Below are 19,448 nucleotides of genomic sequence, written 5' to 3'. Positions count from 1 at the left end.
CGGTTATCGCGGGACACCCTGTATATAACGCGACCTGTGGGTGTCGATTTAAGGAAATATATGACTTAGTAAATGCTCTAACAATAGACCTGACGCGGAGAATCAGATTTACTACGATTAATCCATATAGTACAGGCGCTGAAGTTTATTTATTGCAGTGCTTCTCAAAACCGACTTATCAGTATTTACCTTCAGATACCAAAGATACAAACTTTTATGATGTGAAAAACAAATATCTATATACGTTGTACGTTGCACGGTCGAGCTGTAACGCCGAGTGTTGAAGAAAAGTAACGTGTACGAGAGGTGTCTCAGATCAGCGAAGCGTATATTGGAAGAAAAAGAAGATAAATGAAAGACCTACATTACGCGTGGGCGTATGCGCAACTGTGCACTATTATCGATAGAATAGTGTTGCGTAACATTAATCACTCTCGAAGTCCCTACTATTTACCCAATTATTAATCGTTAGACCCGCCGTGCAAGAAGATAAGATTACTCTGCAATTCTTATCTGTACGAAGATTGACTTGACGTGACAGCGCGCTGACTAGCTTGCCAAGACACGTACCGTGCATCGCGTTGTTTGCCATTACACCGCGTGGGCAGCAAAAGGAAGAAATTCTTATGATTATTACCACGTCCCCGTTTGCATTTTATGCGTGGTTTGCGCTTCCTAGGCGTGCAGGTCTTAGATATTCTCAGCGCTTAATATTCTTTACATCTAAAGTATAAGAATATGTATAAAGAATTGCGGAAAATATTTCAGCATTTGGAACAAGGGTTTGGGAAACGTGGTACCGCGTACGAAACAAATGGAGACGTGATTTTATAAATATTTATAACATAAATATTATGGAGGGGTAAAAGCTATAGTGGTGTAAGTCAAATTTTTTAAGATATTGGCTTACACCATTATGGCTTTTACCCCTCCATATATTTAAAAAGAAATTTATAAAATATATTTTTTATTTACGTATTATGATGAAAAGAAAGAGGAAAAATATATAAATTGTTTTTACAAGTTTCTCGCGTTAATGAATTTATGGTAATCTTTTTCAGGTGCACCCTTTTTAAGGGTTCGGCAGAAGTGAGCTGTTGGTCTGATTGACAAAATGACGACCGACATCTCGGTGGTGCGCGGGGGTTGGGACCCCACGCTACAACAAGAGATTGTCGACGAGTACGAATACGACGGGGGAAACTCGAGTTCGAGACTCTTCGAACGCTCACGTATCAAGGCACTAGCTGGTACGAAACTGTCGATTTTCTTCTTCAATTGCTTCATTCATGTATACTTTATCACAATTCTCTTTCATGTCTTTTACAATTATTATTCTTTTTTTGCAAAAGACGATAGTGCGATTTGTTTTCATTGATTCTATAATGAGTGCATTAAAGCTCGGCTTTGTCATAACATTCTATAATGTAATAATGATGAATGGTGATAGTGGGACATTGCATTGCTTTAAGAGAATTACGGTTGGGATTATCAAACAACCACATCCTTTTGATAATCGTTTTAAAAATTCGATAACTTCATGAGTTTCTAGCAGTTTCTTCTCAGATTAGATTGAAAGTGGTCGAGATGTATAGCTAACGTTGAATGTATATTGAACATTATAGAAAATTAAACTTATTAAGCATTATTGAATAGAATAATGTTGATTATTTGTGTAAGTGAGAAATAAATATCAGAATCGCAGATCGTTAACTTTAAGAATGAGTTATGATAAAGTCGTGCTCGATCTCCGAGGTATAGAAACTCTACGTTAATTATTTAAAACTTATCTCTTAATTTAATTTAGTTATTATCGAATAATATACTAGATAATTTAGCTATATCTAAAATCAGTTTTAAAGTTAGCACATTGTGTGATCTTTTTCACCAGGTGAGCGTGAATTAGTGCAAAAGAAGACTTTCCAGAAATGGGTCAACTCCCACTTAGTCCGATGTTCGTGCCGAATCGGCGATCTGTACGTCGATCTGCGAGACGGCAAGATGTTGATAAGGCTGTTGGAGATCTTGTCGGGTGAGCGTCTACCGCGCCCGACCAAGGGCAAGATGCGCATCCACTGCCTGGAAAACGTGGAGAAGGCGCTGCAGTTTTTGCGCGAGCAGAGGGTACACCTGGAGAACATGGGGTCCCACGACATCGTCGACGGAAATCCACGTCTTAGCTTGGGTCTCATCTGGACGATAATCCTACGATTCCAGATTCAGGACATCACGATTGAAGAGACCGACAATCAGGAGACCAAATCCGCCAAGGACGCGTTATTATTGTGGTGTCAGATGAAGACCGCGGGTTATCACAACGTGAACGTAAGAAATTTCACGACGTCGTGGCGGGACGGTTTAGCATTCAATGCGATCATACACAAGCACCGTCCGGATCTGATCCAGTTCGACAAGCTTTCCAAGTCGAACGCGATCTACAATCTCAACAATGCCTTTAACGTCGCAGAGGACAAGCTTGGGCTCACGAAGCTACTAGATGCCGAGGATATCTTCGTCGATCATCCGGATGAAAAGTCCATCATAACGTACGTTGTCACGTATTATCATTATTTCTCGAAGATGAAACAAGAAACCGTGCAAGGTAAAAGGATCGGCAAAGTAGTCGGTATCGCGATGGAGAACGACCGTATGATACACGAATACGAGAGTCTCACCAGCGATCTGTTGCGCTGGATTGAAGCCACGATAGAGGCCCTCGGTGATCGCAGGTTCGCGAATTCCCTGGTAGGCGTTCAATCGCAACTTTCGCAGTTCTCGAATTATCGCACGGTAGAAAAACCGCCCAAGTTTGTGGAAAAAGGTAATCTCGAGGTGCTGTTGTTCACTCTACAATCGAAGATGCGCGCAAATAATCAGAAGCCCTATACGCCCAAAGAGGGCAAAATGATATCGGACATCAACAAGGCATGGGAGAGACTGGAGAAGGCTGAACACGAGCGGGAATTGGCTCTGCGCGAAGAACTGATTCGACAAGAGAAGTTGGAGCAGTTAGCAGCCAGATTTAACCGGAAGGCTAGCATGCGCGAGACATGGTTGTCAGAGAATCAGCGATTGGTATCGCAGGATAACTTCGGTTTCGATCTCGCTGCCGTAGAAGCCGCCGCGAAGAAGCACGAAGCTATAGAGACTGATATCTTCGCCTACGAGGAACGTGTGCAGGCAGTCATGGCGGTCTCGCAGGAGCTTGAGGCGGAGAACTATCACGACATTGAGCGTATCAACGCTCGCAAGGACAACGTGCTGCGATTATGGAACTATCTTCTGGAATTGTTACGCGCCAGGCGGATGCGGCTGGAACTCTCCTTGCAGCTGCAGCAGAACTTCCAGGAAATGTTATACATATTGGACAGCATGGAGGAGATCAAGCTGCGACTGTTGACGGATGATTATGGCAAACATCTGATGGGCGTGGAGGATCTGTTGCAAAAGCACTCTCTCGTCGAAGCAGATATCAATGTGCTTGGCGAAAGAGTCAAGGCCGTCGTTCAGCAGAGCCAGAGATTCCTAGAGCATGGAGAAGGCTATCGACCGTGTGATCCGGCCATCATCGTCGAGCGCGTGCAACAATTGGAGAACGCGTACGCCGAGTTGGTGCGGTTAGCGATCGAGCGTCGTACCAGGCTCGAGGAATCTCGGAAACTCTGGCAATTCTATTGGGACATGGCCGACGAGGAGAATTGGATAAAGGAGAAGGAACAGATCGTATCCACGGGCGACATCGGTCATGACTTGACCACCATCAACCTACTGCTGTCCAAGCACAAAGCATTGGAGAACGAGATACAGTCGCACGAACCGCAGTTGATGTCGGTCGCAGCAGTCGGCGACGAGCTAGTCCGGCAACAACACTTCGGCTCCGATCGCATTCAGGAGAGACTTCAGGAGATTCTCGCTATGTGGAATCATCTGCTGGATTTGGCGGCTTTCAGGAGAAAGCGTCTCGTAGAAGCAGTAGACTATCATCAGCTTTTCGCAGACGCGGATGACATAGACATTTGGATGTTGGACACTTTGCGACTCGTCTCGTCGGAGGATGTCGGCAGAGACGAGGCAAATGTGCAGTCGTTGTTGAAGAAGCACAAAGACGTAACGGACGAGCTTAAGAATTATGCCACGACTATCGACCAACTTCATCAGCAGGCATCCACATTGGGCGAGCAGGACGCCAAATCGCCGGAGGTTCTGGAGAGACTGACCTCGATAGACAACAGGTACAAGGAGCTTCTCGAGCTGGCCAAATTGCGTAAGCAAAGACTGCTGGATGCGCTGTCGTTGTACAAAGTATTCAGCGAGACCGACGGAGTCGAACAATGGATCGGCGAGAAGAACAGGATGCTGGACACGATGGTGCCCGCCAAGGATATCGAGGACGTCGAGATCATGAAGCACCGCTACAACGGTTTCGAGAAGGAGATGAATGCGAACGCATCCCGCGTCGCCGTGGTTAATCAGCTGGCCAGGCAGTTGCTGCACGTCGAACATCCGAACTCGGAACAGATAATCGCGCGACAGAACGAGCTGAACCAGAAGTGGGCCGAGCTGCGCGAGAAAGCGGAGGGCAAGCGCGAGGAATTGAACTCTGCACACGGCGTGCAGACGTTCCACATCGAGTGTCGCGAGACCGTGTCCTGGATCGAGGACAAAAAGCGAATTCTACAGCAGACCGACAGCTTGGAGATGGATTTGACCGGCGTGATGACACTGCAGCGCAGATTGAGCGGCATGGAACGCGATTTGGCGGCTATTCAGGCCAAATTAGACGCTCTGGAGAAGGAGGCGGAAATCATACAGAAGGAACATCCGGAAGAGGCTGCGGTTATACGCGAGAGAATCTCACAGATTCATTTGATTTGGGAGCAGTTGACGCAGATGCTAAAAGAGCGCGATGCCAAGCTCGAGGAGGCCGGGGATCTGCACCGATTCCTGCGCGACCTCGATCACTTCCAGGCATGGCTCACGAAAACGCAGACCGACGTTGCCAGCGAGGACACTCCGACCAGCCTCGCCGATGCCGAGAAGCTGCTTACGCAGCATCAGAACATAAAGGAGGAGATCGACAATTACACCGACGATTACCAGAAGATGATGGAGTATGGCGAGCGGCTGACAGCGGAGGCCGGCGATGGCGACACCCAATATATGTTCCTGCGCGAGAGACTGAATGCGCTGAAGATGGGCTGGGAAGAGTTGCATCAGATGTGGGTGAATCGTCAGAACTTGCTATCCAACTCTTTGAATCTACAGGTGTTCGATCGAGACGCGCGTCAAGCGGAGGTACTTCTATCGCAGCAAGAACACATTCTCACCAAAGACGAGACGCCGACGAACTTTGAACAAGCGGAACACATGATCAAGCGACACGAGGCCTTTATGACCACCATGGACGCCAACGACGAGAAAATCAATTCGGTCGTGCAGTTCGCCGGACGTTTGGTCGATGAGGGACACTTCGCGGCTGATAAGGTGAAGAAGAAGGCCGAGAACATCAACGACCGTCGGCGGATCAATCGCGAGAAGGCCAATCTACTTATGGAGAAACTCAAGGACCAGCTTCAATTGCAGATGTTCCTGCAAGATTGCGAGGAACTCGGCGAATGGGTGCAGGAGAAACATATCACTGCTCAGGACGAGACGTACAGAAGCGCAAAGACCATTCACAGCAAATGGACGCGTCACCAGGCGTTCGAAGCAGAAATCGCCAGCAACAAAGACCGCTTGCAGCAGTTGCAGCAAGCCGCGGACGAGTTGATTCAACAAAAACCGGATCTGGCCGAAATTATCAAACCGAAGGTAGCCGAATTGGCGGAACAATTTGTCGATCTGGAGACCACGACTCACGACAAGGGCGAGCGATTGTTCGACTCGAACCGCGAGGTTTTGATACACCAGACTTGTGACGACATTGATTCCTGGATGAACGAATTAGAGAAGCAGATAGAGAGCACCGATACCGGTTCCGATCTGGCATCTGTGAACATACTGATGCAGAAGCAACAGATGATCGAGACTCAAATGGCGGTGAAAGCGAAACAAGTTACCGAGCTGGACAAACAGGCGGAACATTTGCAACGCACAGTACCCGATGATAAAATGGAGGAGATCAAGTTCAAGAAGGAGAAAGTTGCTCAGAGATTCGCTCAGCTCAAGGCGCCGCTCATCGATCGTCAACGGCATCTTGAGAAGAAGAAGGAGGCCTTCCAATTCCGACGCGACGTCGAGGATGAGAAACTGTGGATCGCGGAGAAGATGCCGCAGGCAACTAGCAACGAGTATGGAACTTCGCTATTCAACGTTCACATGTTGAAGAAGAAGAATCAGTCGTTGCGCACGGAAATCGAGAATCACGAGCCAAGGATCAACTTAGTGTGTAATAACGGGCAAAAGTTGATTGACGAGGGACACGAGGACAGTCCCGAGTTCCGGAAATTGATATCCGAGTTAACGGAGAAGTGGCGCGAGCTGAAGGATGCGGTTGACGATAGAAATAAACATCTACTGCAGAACGAGAAAGCGCAGCAATACTTCTTCGACGCTACCGAGGCCGAATCATGGATGAGCGAACAGGAGCTGTACATGATGGTCGAGGATCGCGGTAAGGACGAGATCTCTGCCCAGAATCTGATGAAGAAGCACGAGTCGCTTGAGCACGCGGTCGAGGATTACGCGGAGACGATTCGTCAGCTAGGCGAGACCGCTAGGCAGCTAATAAACGATCAGCATCCGTTGGCCGATCAGATCGCCGTGAAACAATCACAGGTGGACAAGTTGTATGCCGGCTTGAAGGATCTGGCGGGTGAACGACGCGCCAAATTGGAAGAGGCACTCCAATTGTTCATGCTGAACCGAGAAGTCGACGACCTCGAGCAATGGATCCAGGAGAGAGAATTAGTTGCCGGTAGCCATGAGTTGGGCCAGGATTACGATCACGTGACGCTACTGTGGGAGAGATTCAAGGAGTTTGCGCGCGACACCGCGGCGATCGGTACCGAGCGAGTGAACGCCGTGAATGAAATCGCCGATTCTCTCATCGCCACCGGTCATTCCGATGCAGCGACGATCGCCGAGTGGAAGGACGGTTTGAACGAGGTTTGGCAGGATCTGCTCGAACTGATCGAGACGCGTACGCAGATGCTGGTGGCCAGTCGCGAGTTACACAAATTCTTCCACGACTGCAAGGATGTTCTCGGCAGAATCCTGGAGAAACAAAACGCCATGTCCGACGAATTGGGTCGCGACGCCGGCTCGGTGTCCGCTCTTCAACGTAAGCACGCCAACTTTATTCAGGACCTGTCGACGTTGCAGAATCAGGTGACGCAGATCGAGGAGGAGTCCGCCAAACTCCAGGCGAGCTACGCGGGCGACAAAGCGCGAGAGATCACGAATCGCGAGGCCGAGGTCGTAGCGGCGTGGAACAATTTGCAATCGTTGTGCGAGGGTAGACGAGCCAAGTTGGAGGACACCGGCGATCTCTTCCGATTCTTCAACATGGTCAGGACTCTGATGATCTGGATGGACGACGTTGTGCGCCAGATGAACACGTCCGAGAAACCGCGCGACGTCGCCGGCGTCGAATTGCTGATGAACAACCATCAGAGCTTGAAGGCGGAGATCGATGCCAGAGAGGATAATCTAATGGCGTGCATTAATCTCGGAAAGGATCTATTAGCTAGGAATCATTACGCCAGCGCGCAGATAAAGGAGAAATTAGCGGCGTTGACCGATCACAGGAATGCACTGTTACACCGATGGGAGGAACGTTGGGAGAACTTGCAACTCAGTAAGTTGCACTTACTGTTCGAATTTTTAATCTTGCGTACTTGTATGATATATTGTATTTAATACTCGCTTTGCTTGTGTTTGCTGCAGTTTTGGAAGTTTATCAGTTTGCCCGAGATGCGGCAGTTGCTGAAGCATGGTTAATCGCTCAAGAGCCGTATCTTATGAGCCAGGAGCTTGGTGTAAGTAGTTACATTGGAGCGCAAATACGAATTTATATAATCGAATCTTGTTTGAAAAATTTACGATTTTCCACAGCATACTATCGACGAAGTTGAGAATTTAATCAAGAAACACGAGGCTTTCGAAAAATCGGCAGCTGCACAAGAAGAAAGGTTTAGTGCCTTGCACCGACTTACTACTGTAAGTAATTTCACAGGAAATATATGACTGAATAACATTGTAATCGAAAAGCTCGTAAAATACTGAAATACTTTTTATTGTATCATATATCGTTTAAACTCGTACATTTTCTGCGATAAAATGTATATTTCTGTCTCCCTCGTATCATAAGTGTATAGAAATAAAATTTTCGTTTTTTACTGCAGTTCGAATTGAAAGAACTAAAACGACGAGAACAAGAAAGAGAGGAAGAAGAAAGACGCAAGAAGGAGGAAGCGGCAGCGGCGGAGGCTGCACGTTTGGCCAAAGCGACACCCGTTACTAGTCCAGATGAACCACCTAGCGAAAGGTAATGCATAAATATCTTTTCGCAATCTATGCCAACTGCGTTATATATCGTGAATGAATTCATGAATGAATTTTCTTTATTGTAGAGCTGAGACTGATGGGGCAACAAGTGGAGAACGCGGAGAGGACGAAGGACACGGTAATATAATTACACATAATGGATATGTTTTGGGTTTTACTAATCGAAACTGTGACTTTTCTCGGTACTTACCGCATCTTCTAATTCTGTCTACGGTTTTGCATTCTGTTTGAAGATGCTGATATAGAATAACCGGTGTATATAACACAGGCATATTATTTTAGAATATAATGTCGAGTGCTTTTTCCTAATAGGATTGTATTTTCATGTTTGTATAATTCTTTATTGACTTGGCGTGGTAATGATTGCAATTGGTAGAGTAATATTGTGAACCGAAAGAGAAAAAGCGGAACAAAAGTAACGTTTCATTTCTTCTGTCATGACTAATAATCGCGAATGCATCGAGAAATCTTGCTTTTGACGTAAAATTCAACTTTGACGACTTATAGTATTATATACGAATACGGTTTGTCTGGATAAGCATGTGTGACATCGCTAACAGCACGTTTATTTTTGCCTTTTCCCCACCCACGCCGAAACTTATTCCGATCCGTATCAAATCCGTCGTCCACGTCATCTCATTTTACCCACTCGAAATGCACCCTAATGCGGCACGGAATGCACGAACTACAGCGGCACATCGCAAGGCTTCTACACGTACACCACAGCCTCAAGACAAGCCCAAGGAAGGTGAGTGTTACGCGATAGGTATGAAACTTGTCAAAGCGTGAGACGTCTCTACATCTGCGTACATCTTTCTAATTCCTCCGCAACTCTTTCGAAACTGTAGTCTCGAGTGAATCATATCCTATGTATAGGTATCCCATAATTTCACAAACTGGTGATGGATGGATGATCGGGTCACGTCTTCATAGCAGTACTTAACGATAGCTTTGTTCTTCAGATTTCACGTTAGCGTTAAGTCACATACGTCGCAATAATTTTGTATCTTTCAGCATACTCATAGCCACGTCGCACCTATCGCTCTCGCCCGCATAAATCACTATTTGCTTCTATTAACTTTTTCTCTAGCAGGTGATGGCCCGTTATTCTGCCCGAGATGTTCCTTCTGTCGTCTGGCAGCTCGGTTATGTCACGAGAAAGCACGATTTATCGAACATTTTAGATACTTGGTACCGCACATGTGTGAAATCACATATAACAACTTGACACAATGAAATATCGAGCGAAATTCTAATTATAGTCTCAATTTTCGATCATACTAATCTGTTGCCCATTCCATTTCATTCACCTGGTAGGTACACCTTTGTTAACTATACTATACTTCATTCTCGTCTATTGCACAATTACGTTGAAATATAATGCCTTGTTGGAAGGTAAGCACATTCATGAAATCGTCATTCATCACTCTAGATCTATGAAAGCACGAAATTGGGTTCTATCATTCGTATATACGTGTTGCATATAGAATTTACTCGAATATTCGTACGGTCATACCACTGTGAAGAATCAATCATTGAACTTGTAGATTAACGTCGAGTCACGCCTTTACCCTATTAATCACAGCAATCGCGTTGTAATTTGGTATAACCGTGATGAATATATACGCGAGACGCATTTAACAAACGATGTATCATAAGAGTAATACATAGCATGATTTTGTGATTGGTGTGGTGTAGTGCATGCACAAAGACCTAGACAGCTGTCTTTCCGGGATGGAGATGGGACCTCGCCTGTCACGCCGACATCTGTGAAAGCTCCGCCGCATGGTATCCGCACGCCGACAAGTAAGTGTTCGCAAATACTCAAATATCAAACTATGTGTGCCGAAAGGTCATTTATTAATATTTCCCGCCACTTAGCTGCCACGATATTACCGTGAGTGATTGCTCAAGATCAATTCAAATCTTGAACAATCGTTTATTTTGACGCAAACCATATGATTAACGAAAAATTATATTCATAGTTGAGGAATCCCAGATATAGAAATGCGATTCACACGCGATCGAGATCAATTCGTGCTGAAATAGTCTGGTTCTTCTCCGAAGGCGTTCTTCGTCGGCAGCGGCCCGTAAGGACATATATTGCCGTTTTTATCCACGAAACAACAAGCCTTGACAACTCGTAATACCTCGTCCACCGATCGTGGTAGATCTTCGTCGTTAATCGTTACATGGCGTATGATCTGCTGTCTATCTATAACGAATAGAGCTCTGTACGCGTACCCTTGTTTCTCGTTTAACACACCGTAGTCGCGCGTTATCTGATGACTCTTATCGGAGAGCAGCGGAATCTTCATCTCGCCCAAGCCTCCCTGCTTTCGCGGGGTCGTCACCCACGCAAAGTGCGAGAATTTGGAATCCGTTGAGATCGCTACTACCTCCGAGCCTAGTGCAAAATGCGAGAATTGATTAGCATTGATAAAATAGAAGAGGAAACATTGTCATAATATAAAAACTCGGGATAAAGAACAACCTAATTTAATATAAAATAATTAAGTCTGTTTTCTAAACGTTTGTTTGACGAATCTTTCTTTTTTACAAGTACTCTTCATCGACTTTGTGTTGCTGAAAAGTCGTATTTGTAACGTCATTAACATCGATAACGGGGGAAGAAAAATGTGTAACTTCGTACCAAGAACTCGGAATTCGGCGATGCGGTCGCTAAATTGGATAAGTTCGGTGGGGCAGACGAACGAGAAGTCGCACGGGTAGAAGAGAAGTACCAGGTATTTCCCCGCGAAATGCTGCGACGACAGTTCCTGCATCTTTAGATCGATTATCGCGGCAGCCGACCAGGGTGGCGCGGGTCGTGACACCGCTGGTATTAATTGCACCGGCGCCGGTGAGCGCGGCGTCTCTGACCTTTCCGCACAACAAGTATTCATCCCTTATTTTTTTACGCCCGACATGAGCCGATACATATCAGTCCCTCGAGACCAGATATTGCATATTCCATGTTTCTACGTCGCCAATCGTCGCGGATACGTGAAACTTTTTACGATCGACTTTATTTTTCATTCATCGTCAGACTTCACCGTTCAAGACACGAGACGTATCGTCGTAGAAAATAAAAAGTAACTTTTATTACCATTCAGTGGCAAATATTAGCACACGTTGACTTCTCTTTAAAAAAAGCTTTTAAAACCTTTAAAGAAATTAATTACTTTAATATTAAATACTTTAATAATAAAAGAAATTTATATAAATATATTTAAATTTATATAAATATATATAATAATTCTAAATATATATATATAATATATTTAGAAAAACAAATATTTGTACATGTTACATATATATTTATAAATTAACGTAACTATTATAATGCGATAAACGCGAAACGTACTTCCTACTTGTTACATACAGTTTGACGAGCATGCATTGCTCATTTGGCATCTTATGCATGAGCATGTTGCATGTGTGTATTCTCGTATGTTCTCTGTATGTAGTTAGAAAAGCATGGAAAAAAAATAACGCGTAACACGTGTGGATATGAGGACTATTAGCGGCAAATTGTTTACCTGACACAAATCTCTGCTACAAGCTAGGGTACAACCGTAAGTAAGCTAATGAACGTTATGTGTGTTGCGTACGTCGTAAAGCTCCGAAAGGAAGTGGCTCCGAGGCTTCAAGACGTAAGGAACGGAGCCGCAGCAAGTCACCATTCAGGAGCTTCCGCTGGAGAAAGTCCGCCAAGTCGCCGAGTTTAGATCGCAGTGGCGTGAGTGATGATGAGCACAGTATTCCTGGTAAGTGAATGAGAAAAGAGACTTACACGATCGAGGCAGTAATTATGCAATAATTACACTTACACGTTCGTTCGTTGAACGTCAAATATTCTTTTCTTTTTTTTCTACTTTTTTTTACACATTTTTGTTTGTCGCTCGCGCGATTACACTCCAACTTCGCTTTATATACGTATATTTACAGCGCAAAGTATGAAAACGGGTGGTCCAGCTTGGCTGAAAATAAATGATGTCACTGCTCGAGGAAATCGGGAATATAATATCTACTAGTGTGGTTTTAACTCGCGGAGTTCTAAATTACTATATCGAAATGTTATTCAGGTGGAATCTGGCATCTAATATCTTTACTAATCGATCATATTTCAATTATGTAGGTTTTTAACAATTATTTCATCATTTGCCGTGTATTCAAGAAGACAGCTGCTATGATTATATGTTACATAATGGGAAGACATTCTTGAAACTAAATTATATCCTATCACTTATGCATTACGCCTAACAAATAAAGGAATGAATAATTGGGGCTTGTTTTTGTTCCAAGTGTCATAAATATAAATATGCAGTGTATGTTGGCTCGTTGGGAAGCTCAAACGTTAAGCAAATGCGGTCTCTAAATTAGAATAATAGGGAACTGGGAAATGTTATAACGGGGCGGTGTATTCCACCGAATGCGTTGTTATGATTAAAATAATATGTCATTGATTATTTGCAGCTTTATCGTCCATCCGAAGCAAGGGACGCAGGCTGGCGTTCTTCTCTCGTATAAATAATTCATGATGCATTACTTATTGAAATGTTTTAGCAAATTGCTCCCTATCTAATAGATAGTTAAAACCTGTTACCTTTTCCAGAGCAACGAAGTCCGAGCGACGACGAGTTCGAGGGGCCGTTGCAGCGGAAGCACGAGTGGGAGAGTACGACGAAGAAGGCGTCCAATCGCTCCTGGGACAAGGTGTACATGGTCGTACGCGGGCAGAGCTTATGTGTATATAAAGATCAGAAGTCGTACAAAGCTTCACCCGATCAACCGTACAAAGGAGAGGCTCCTCTTGACTTACGAGGCGCAACTATTACCGTAGCGAGTGATTACACTAAGAAGAAACATGTCTTCCGAGTCAAGTCAGTGTACTCGATGTTATATAATTATGCGCATTCTGCGATGTAGATATCACCGTAAACTTGTTTTTATCTTTACAGGTCGCAAAGCGGATCCGACTTCCTGTTCCAGGCCAAAGACGATACCGAAATGAATGATTGGGTGTCTGCGTTAAATCAAGCGGCACAGGGAACATCAGGTGCAAGCACATCCAGGGCTCACACCTTGCCAGCCCCGACACAAGCCGAAACTAAGCGGCGTAGTTTCTTCACTCTCAAGAAAAAGTAAGTGTTGATTGGGAAATTTTGCTATTGCAATATCGTACACAAGAATTTCAAGATAATATGGACATTTGACTGAGCGCAAGTTTCAAGCGAAACCGAATAAATTGTGTAAAAAAATTTTACAAATAAACTATTCTGTTGACAAATAAAATATTCTCTCTTACGTCGTAATAAAATTCTAAATCTACAATTTTACAATATCTGACAATGTTGCGAATATTTATATCACGAATTGTATGAATTATTAAGTTTTGCAGCGTTTCAAGTCAAGACGTGTATTCTTGTATATAAGGTGCCTGTGTTACTTTGTTATTATCTTGCTTCATCCTTTCGAACACGTCCCGATGAAGTTGACAGAGAATATTCTGTTAGCAATAAAAAAAAAATACGCGTTTATCATCTTCCATCACTTTTTTTTTACTTCCCTTTTAACAACACTCCTCGTATTCCATATTACGACACTAATTTTTCTTCTTTCGAAATGATCTTTCTTGATTTTCTCTTCAGCTCTCTTCAGTTTGAAATATCATTTCAATTAATCATTAGACGACACGATAGCCAACGTTTTATTTGGTTATCGTAGAAAACATTATTCATCGTCATTGTCATTCACGAGTGACGGACGATCGTCTCGTAAAGCATAAGCCAATGAATCGAAAAAGATACGCGCCCTCACTCCAACATCATACGAAATCCATTCGTCGTTTCCTATCGCATTCGATCATATTGCATTTATCATATTTTAGAAAAGCCAAAAAGTAGAAAGCGATACCAATGAACGTATGAAACAGTACACAATTGGAACAACATTTAGAAATGCGGTGAGTCGCACACACAATCCTCTAGATCATTCTGCCGTCGTACACTATTGCACGATTATTAATCGATCATCATTCCAATTGTTTTTCTTTTTTTATTTGGTCTTTCGTTATGATTAGCTTCTGGGAAAATACAACAGGAATGTTCTTCCAATTGTGAATGCGGAATGATTACGTAAAAATCTCTGAAACGAGAGGGTTTGGATGTGTGTAGAGCTTTCTGTGTTTCGCCAAACAAATATTTAGCCGATAAATCTCACGAGAAAAATGCTTGAGTGATACGCCACAGGAATAATATAGTTGGAGAGATTCCACATCGATGTAAATTTCTGCAGAGAATCTACTACTGTCTTTAACAATAAGATTCTCGTGCAGTAACGACGGATATGTGAAACGCAATTATTCTCTACATCACATTGTTCGACGTAAATAGGTGCTTTTTAATACGCATATACATAGCTATCCGCTTTTCATTTTGAATACTTTTTTTATTTCGCATAAGATAGTGTGTTACGTAGATAATCAGATTATTGTGTATCATTGTCAAATTCTATATTGTAGCTATGTTCAATCACCCGCTTCTGACATCGTCATTTATTCTTCATTGCTTTTTCTGCTATCAGAATATTCCCAGGAACTTTTATCGTAGAGGTAACCGATCGTCCGCGCGTCTACTTTCAGACGCGTGCGAGACACATATTACACAATATGTGGCTCCTTAAAGACGCAATATACTTGCTATTTTTTACATATTAGTTATAAGTAATGTATAATTATTTACGCGATGCGTTGAAATTCTTATATGGTAGCATCTTTTTTGTGTAACATATGTATTTCATAAATAATAATAGTGTATAAATGCATAAGTTGCAATAATTGAAAGTAGAACAAGTATAACGAACTTCCTTTCGAGGGTTCGAGCGATGATTTATTGCCAATTATTGTGATTATCTTAATTTAAATTTTGCTAATATAAAATTTTATTTGACGCAACTCATTAAATACCTTGAGAAATCGTAAAATGCATTTTAATGATTTACAAGGATTTTGATTTTCTACATAGTATATCCTTTCTCTTGTAACCTCGCCATCGTATGTACATATGATTACTAAATTGTAAGACAAAAGCAGTAATTGGAAGTGACAATTATTGGTTGTCCTGATGAAATAATTATCACCTTTCACGTTTACTAATTTTCAGCTAAACTGGAGCAGTGAAGTACGGTGTAAGCCGCTCGTAATGCGTCTGCACAACATCATGTTTATGAAAAATGTTTCGTCGCTCTACATGGTTAAAGCAACGCTAATATAAAATTAGAAGACATGGCCACACGGTGTTATGAAATGAATTGAAGGACGGATTGAACGGGTCTTTGAAAACGCCTACTTTCGAAGAACGGAGATATTTAAACGGTTATATGTTGATATTTACAAGTGTAGGCTATTGAAAGTCTAATTAAATTTAGTTCTTCAATGAATTTTGGACACTTTGCAATATTTGCTAGTTGAAGAACAAGCGACATTTTCGATGTCCCACGTTAGCGTGATCAGACTTTTGACACGGGATTTAATTCTATTACATTTTACGTATGTATTATCACGCATTAAGATGCACGATCATTTCCTTGTCAATGAAACGAATGACGTCTTCTTCGTGGTACAAAGTATTTTATAAGTTGCTGCGATGTTTTTATACTTCAGCAATGTTTTTTTTTTCTTTTTTTTTTTAAGAACGTTATACGATGGAAGACGATCTTGTTGAGTCCGCAAAGAAGGTTTGGAGGAGATATATCTTAGTCACGACTTACGATGATTTTTATAATTATTCTTCACGATGAGTTCAGAATTTTAACGTTTTTTTCAATGCATTTTATTGCATTTCACGCGAGTTCTCGTGTTACAGAGCAGATATAGTCTCCGACAATACTGAATGAAGGGCGAGAACGATTCCAGCCGTGTTGATCGCTTAGGATATATCGCTTTCATTATCATATTATCGCACCGCAGTATTTTACTTGACTTCTTTTCCTGCAAACGTGTCTGTTTGCGTTCGGATGACTGCCATATATTTTAAGAGCCACACTAACTTGGGACATAATATTATATAAATTAGCTTTTAACAAATTGTTAAATATGCAGCGCCCTAAGGGAATACCGCATTGAAGAATTATAAAGAAAATGTAATAACTAACAAGAGAGAGAGAGAGAGAGAATTTTCCCACCTCCCATCCCCCTGTCCCCTTTACACGCTCCCAATATATCACATAATTCTGCAGAATTGCAAGAGTATTTAAAAACCTCTGGACTCGCGCAAATGATACAGTTTGTATTAAGTGAGGGCTTACGGTAAATTATTATTATAGCCGTATTATATCACTGTTGCGAATCAATTGTATCTCACTTGATTCCGACTCGACATTTGGCGTGACACGCGGACTATACATTACTCTTTTGTAATTGTTAACTTTCTTTTTTTTTTAAATATTTATCACGTTTATTTTTTCCTTTCTAGAGTATAGAGATTTTCTATTGAGACGTTCTAAGAGCTCCTTCGCTTTGGAAACAATTTTTAGTTTAGTGTACACTTTGAAAGAACTGTAATGGCTTTTTATAATGATAATGCGCGAGGAAATGTTACGTTTTATTTGTTTTTCATCTCGATGCGACTCGATCCGGTGTGTACTTTGTCCTTTCGAAACGTAATCTCTCTACGATAGTCTCCTTAATTCTGCGACTCACATGAAATATTTGGGATATTTAAGTTCGTATAGAAAAATTGTATTGTCAGCCAAGCTTATTACGAGACTTGTATATACGGAGCTATATACACGCATACATACACATTATGTCCGCGAGAATAATTCTAATCAAAATCGATCGTACACCCGCTTTTATAATTTCGTGCATGTGCATTTAGCGAAGGACATTGAATTGAATATCAGAGTCGCATTGCTAAGCAAACACAACATTTGGTATGTCATAGCTATGTGTTTTATATATAAATATATCTATAAATATATAAATACAGAACGATGAAGAGCATTAAATTATAAGAAATAAAAATTATTATAATAGATAATATATATATATATATATATATATAAAATAATTGTCGAATTTTTGACATGGTGATTCTTTTCGTTTTAAAACGGTCTTCCCCGTATGTTTTCAATAAGGAAAATGTCTGGGCGGCGTTCTCGAGATGTATTATCAGTGATTATCAGCAACATTAAATGAAAATTTCCTCGAGCATTTACTCGATGGGGTCGCTTTAATACGAAAAGAATTTGCAATATGCATCATTAAATACTCGCTTAAATTAAACGTTTGGTTGTATATTTCAAATTGTTATCCTCGATACGTTAGAACGCATTTGCGGCACAGTATCTTTCTCTAAGCGAAAAGAAAAAGTACTCGTTTTTCTTTATATCTAACGCTACAATCATATTATTGGCTCTATTGAATTCCGTCTTCGCTTGTAAAACGGATTTGATAATCTCTCGCTTCATTCCTAATCATTGTCATCGTGCGAGACACGAAAATGTAATTGTATACGCGCCGATTACTTTACCCTCAAACTTCGTTAAGGTCAACGTGTAATTTTTTAATGTGCCTTTTTACAGCTTCGTTGAGAAATAAAATGCGATCAACTATCAAGCGTGATTGGTGCCAGCGGAAAGACCGTAGCAACAACTCGAACGGGCACGAGCAAACGAGCTCGTGGAAAAACGAGAAAATGAGACATCGCAGTCGTCTCGATACGTTTTCTCCTTTCGATTCTTTTCTATTTATCGCGAGACGATCGTTTAAGTCATATATAATAGTCGAGTCGAGATGAAACGAATAAATGTGCGCGCGAACGAGCAGATTGTCTCAATAAATATCCCAATAAATATCATTCGCGCTCGTTGAGGCAGACTGTCCGTTCGCGCTCGTTCGTGCTCGCTCGACCTCGATCCCGCTCTTCGCGCGAGCGCGGTTCGCCAAGTTACGCGATTACAATAGCCGACGCGTGACAACTGCGTCAACTGCGAGCACAAAGTTGCGTTTGCGAAATTGGTCCGCGTTAAATGCCGAATGCACGCGGGAGCACGTGTTGGCACGTGACGGCGCAAAACACAAACACACAGCTGTCTATTTTTAACGGTATCGATTTCCGCGCGGCGTGCGAAGCCGAGCGGAGGCTTAAAAAAAAAAAAAAAAAAGAATCTACGCCGCGATAACTCTCGCCCCAGTTACGTCCACCGCGAATTATCGAATTATCGGGGATGAATGGGCGCGCGCGCGCGCGAAAATCTCCGTACGGACTCCGTCGATTTATTTCGAGAGGAGAGATGCGGGTAAAACGCGCGCGCGAATTTTAGATCGTCCACACGAAAGCAAAGAGACTGACAACGTAATCGTCCGTGGCGCGATAACGCCCCGTCCGCTGTTCCTCGTACAATCGATTATTATTTCTCTCGGGCTGAGCAAGGTAAGATATCGTTGTTGAACGGACACGCCTCGCATATAAGGGAATCATATTTCAGAAAGGAGATCGGTCTTCGTCTTGAAAGCACGAAATACACGCCCCTGTAGCATTTTAACGCAACTGGACGAGAGATTCTTGTTGCCAGCGACAACCTCCTAGACAACGGATGTGGAATTGTTACAGAAGTATATTACCTTTCACTGTCGGCGAGATAAAGGCGATCGGAGCAATAAGCCAACACGCGCGATATCGATGCGCAAGCGATATGCAAATATATGATAGGAGTAATTTGGTAATACGCTTTAGTCACGTTGAATGTTTCGGCCCCCAGTGTTGGGATATCTCCTTTTCATTAATGACGAATCGGAAAGTCAGACCTTTAAAGATCGCTACATTTAAAGTTAGGCAAGATGCAAAATTATTCGCGTTGCAGTCGGAGTTTACATTGTCGTTATATCAATAAAGATAAATCTACAAAGTAAACGTTGATCTTTATTACATATA

General features: G+C 42.5%; 1 protein-coding gene across 7 annotated transcripts in view; it reads left to right on the top strand.

The window, feature by feature from the left end:
- The window catches only part of Beta-spec (spectrin beta chain), a 36,596-nt gene extending 17,169 nt beyond the window's left edge, over positions 1 to 19,427 (top strand). The window contains exons 2-13 of one of the 7 annotated variants that reach the window (XM_071776148.1): positions 1,062 to 1,250; positions 1,892 to 7,798; positions 7,888 to 7,979; positions 8,056 to 8,160; positions 8,346 to 8,488; positions 8,574 to 8,626; positions 9,200 to 9,256; positions 10,207 to 10,314; positions 12,132 to 12,278; positions 13,127 to 13,394; positions 13,473 to 13,655; positions 15,675 to 19,427. In XM_071776148.1, coding sequence (XP_071632249.1) covers positions 1,115 to 1,250; positions 1,892 to 7,798; positions 7,888 to 7,979; positions 8,056 to 8,160; positions 8,346 to 8,488; positions 8,574 to 8,626; positions 9,200 to 9,256; positions 10,207 to 10,314; positions 12,132 to 12,278; positions 13,127 to 13,394; positions 13,473 to 13,655; positions 15,675 to 15,678 — 7,203 coding nt within the window. In that variant the 5' untranslated portion in view covers positions 1,062 to 1,114 and the 3' untranslated portion in view covers positions 15,679 to 19,427. The remainder of the gene's footprint in view (positions 1 to 1,061; positions 1,251 to 1,891; positions 7,799 to 7,887; positions 7,980 to 8,055; positions 8,161 to 8,345; positions 8,489 to 8,573; positions 8,627 to 9,199; positions 9,257 to 10,206; positions 10,315 to 12,131; positions 12,279 to 13,126; positions 13,395 to 13,472; positions 13,656 to 15,674) is intronic. The other 6 variants (XM_071776149.1, XM_071776150.1, XM_071776151.1 and 3 more) reach the window with 6 other exon arrangements.
- The last annotated feature ends 21 nt before the right edge of the window (positions 19,428 to 19,448 follow it).

Source organism: Temnothorax longispinosus, chromosome 4 (assembly GCF_030848805.1).
Source record: "Temnothorax longispinosus isolate EJ_2023e chromosome 4, Tlon_JGU_v1, whole genome shotgun sequence".
In the NCBI taxonomy this organism is placed as follows: domain Eukaryota; kingdom Metazoa; phylum Arthropoda; class Insecta; order Hymenoptera; family Formicidae; genus Temnothorax; species Temnothorax longispinosus.
Note: the sequence above shows the minus strand (reverse complement) of the source record. Positions and strands in the feature narration are given on the sequence as shown.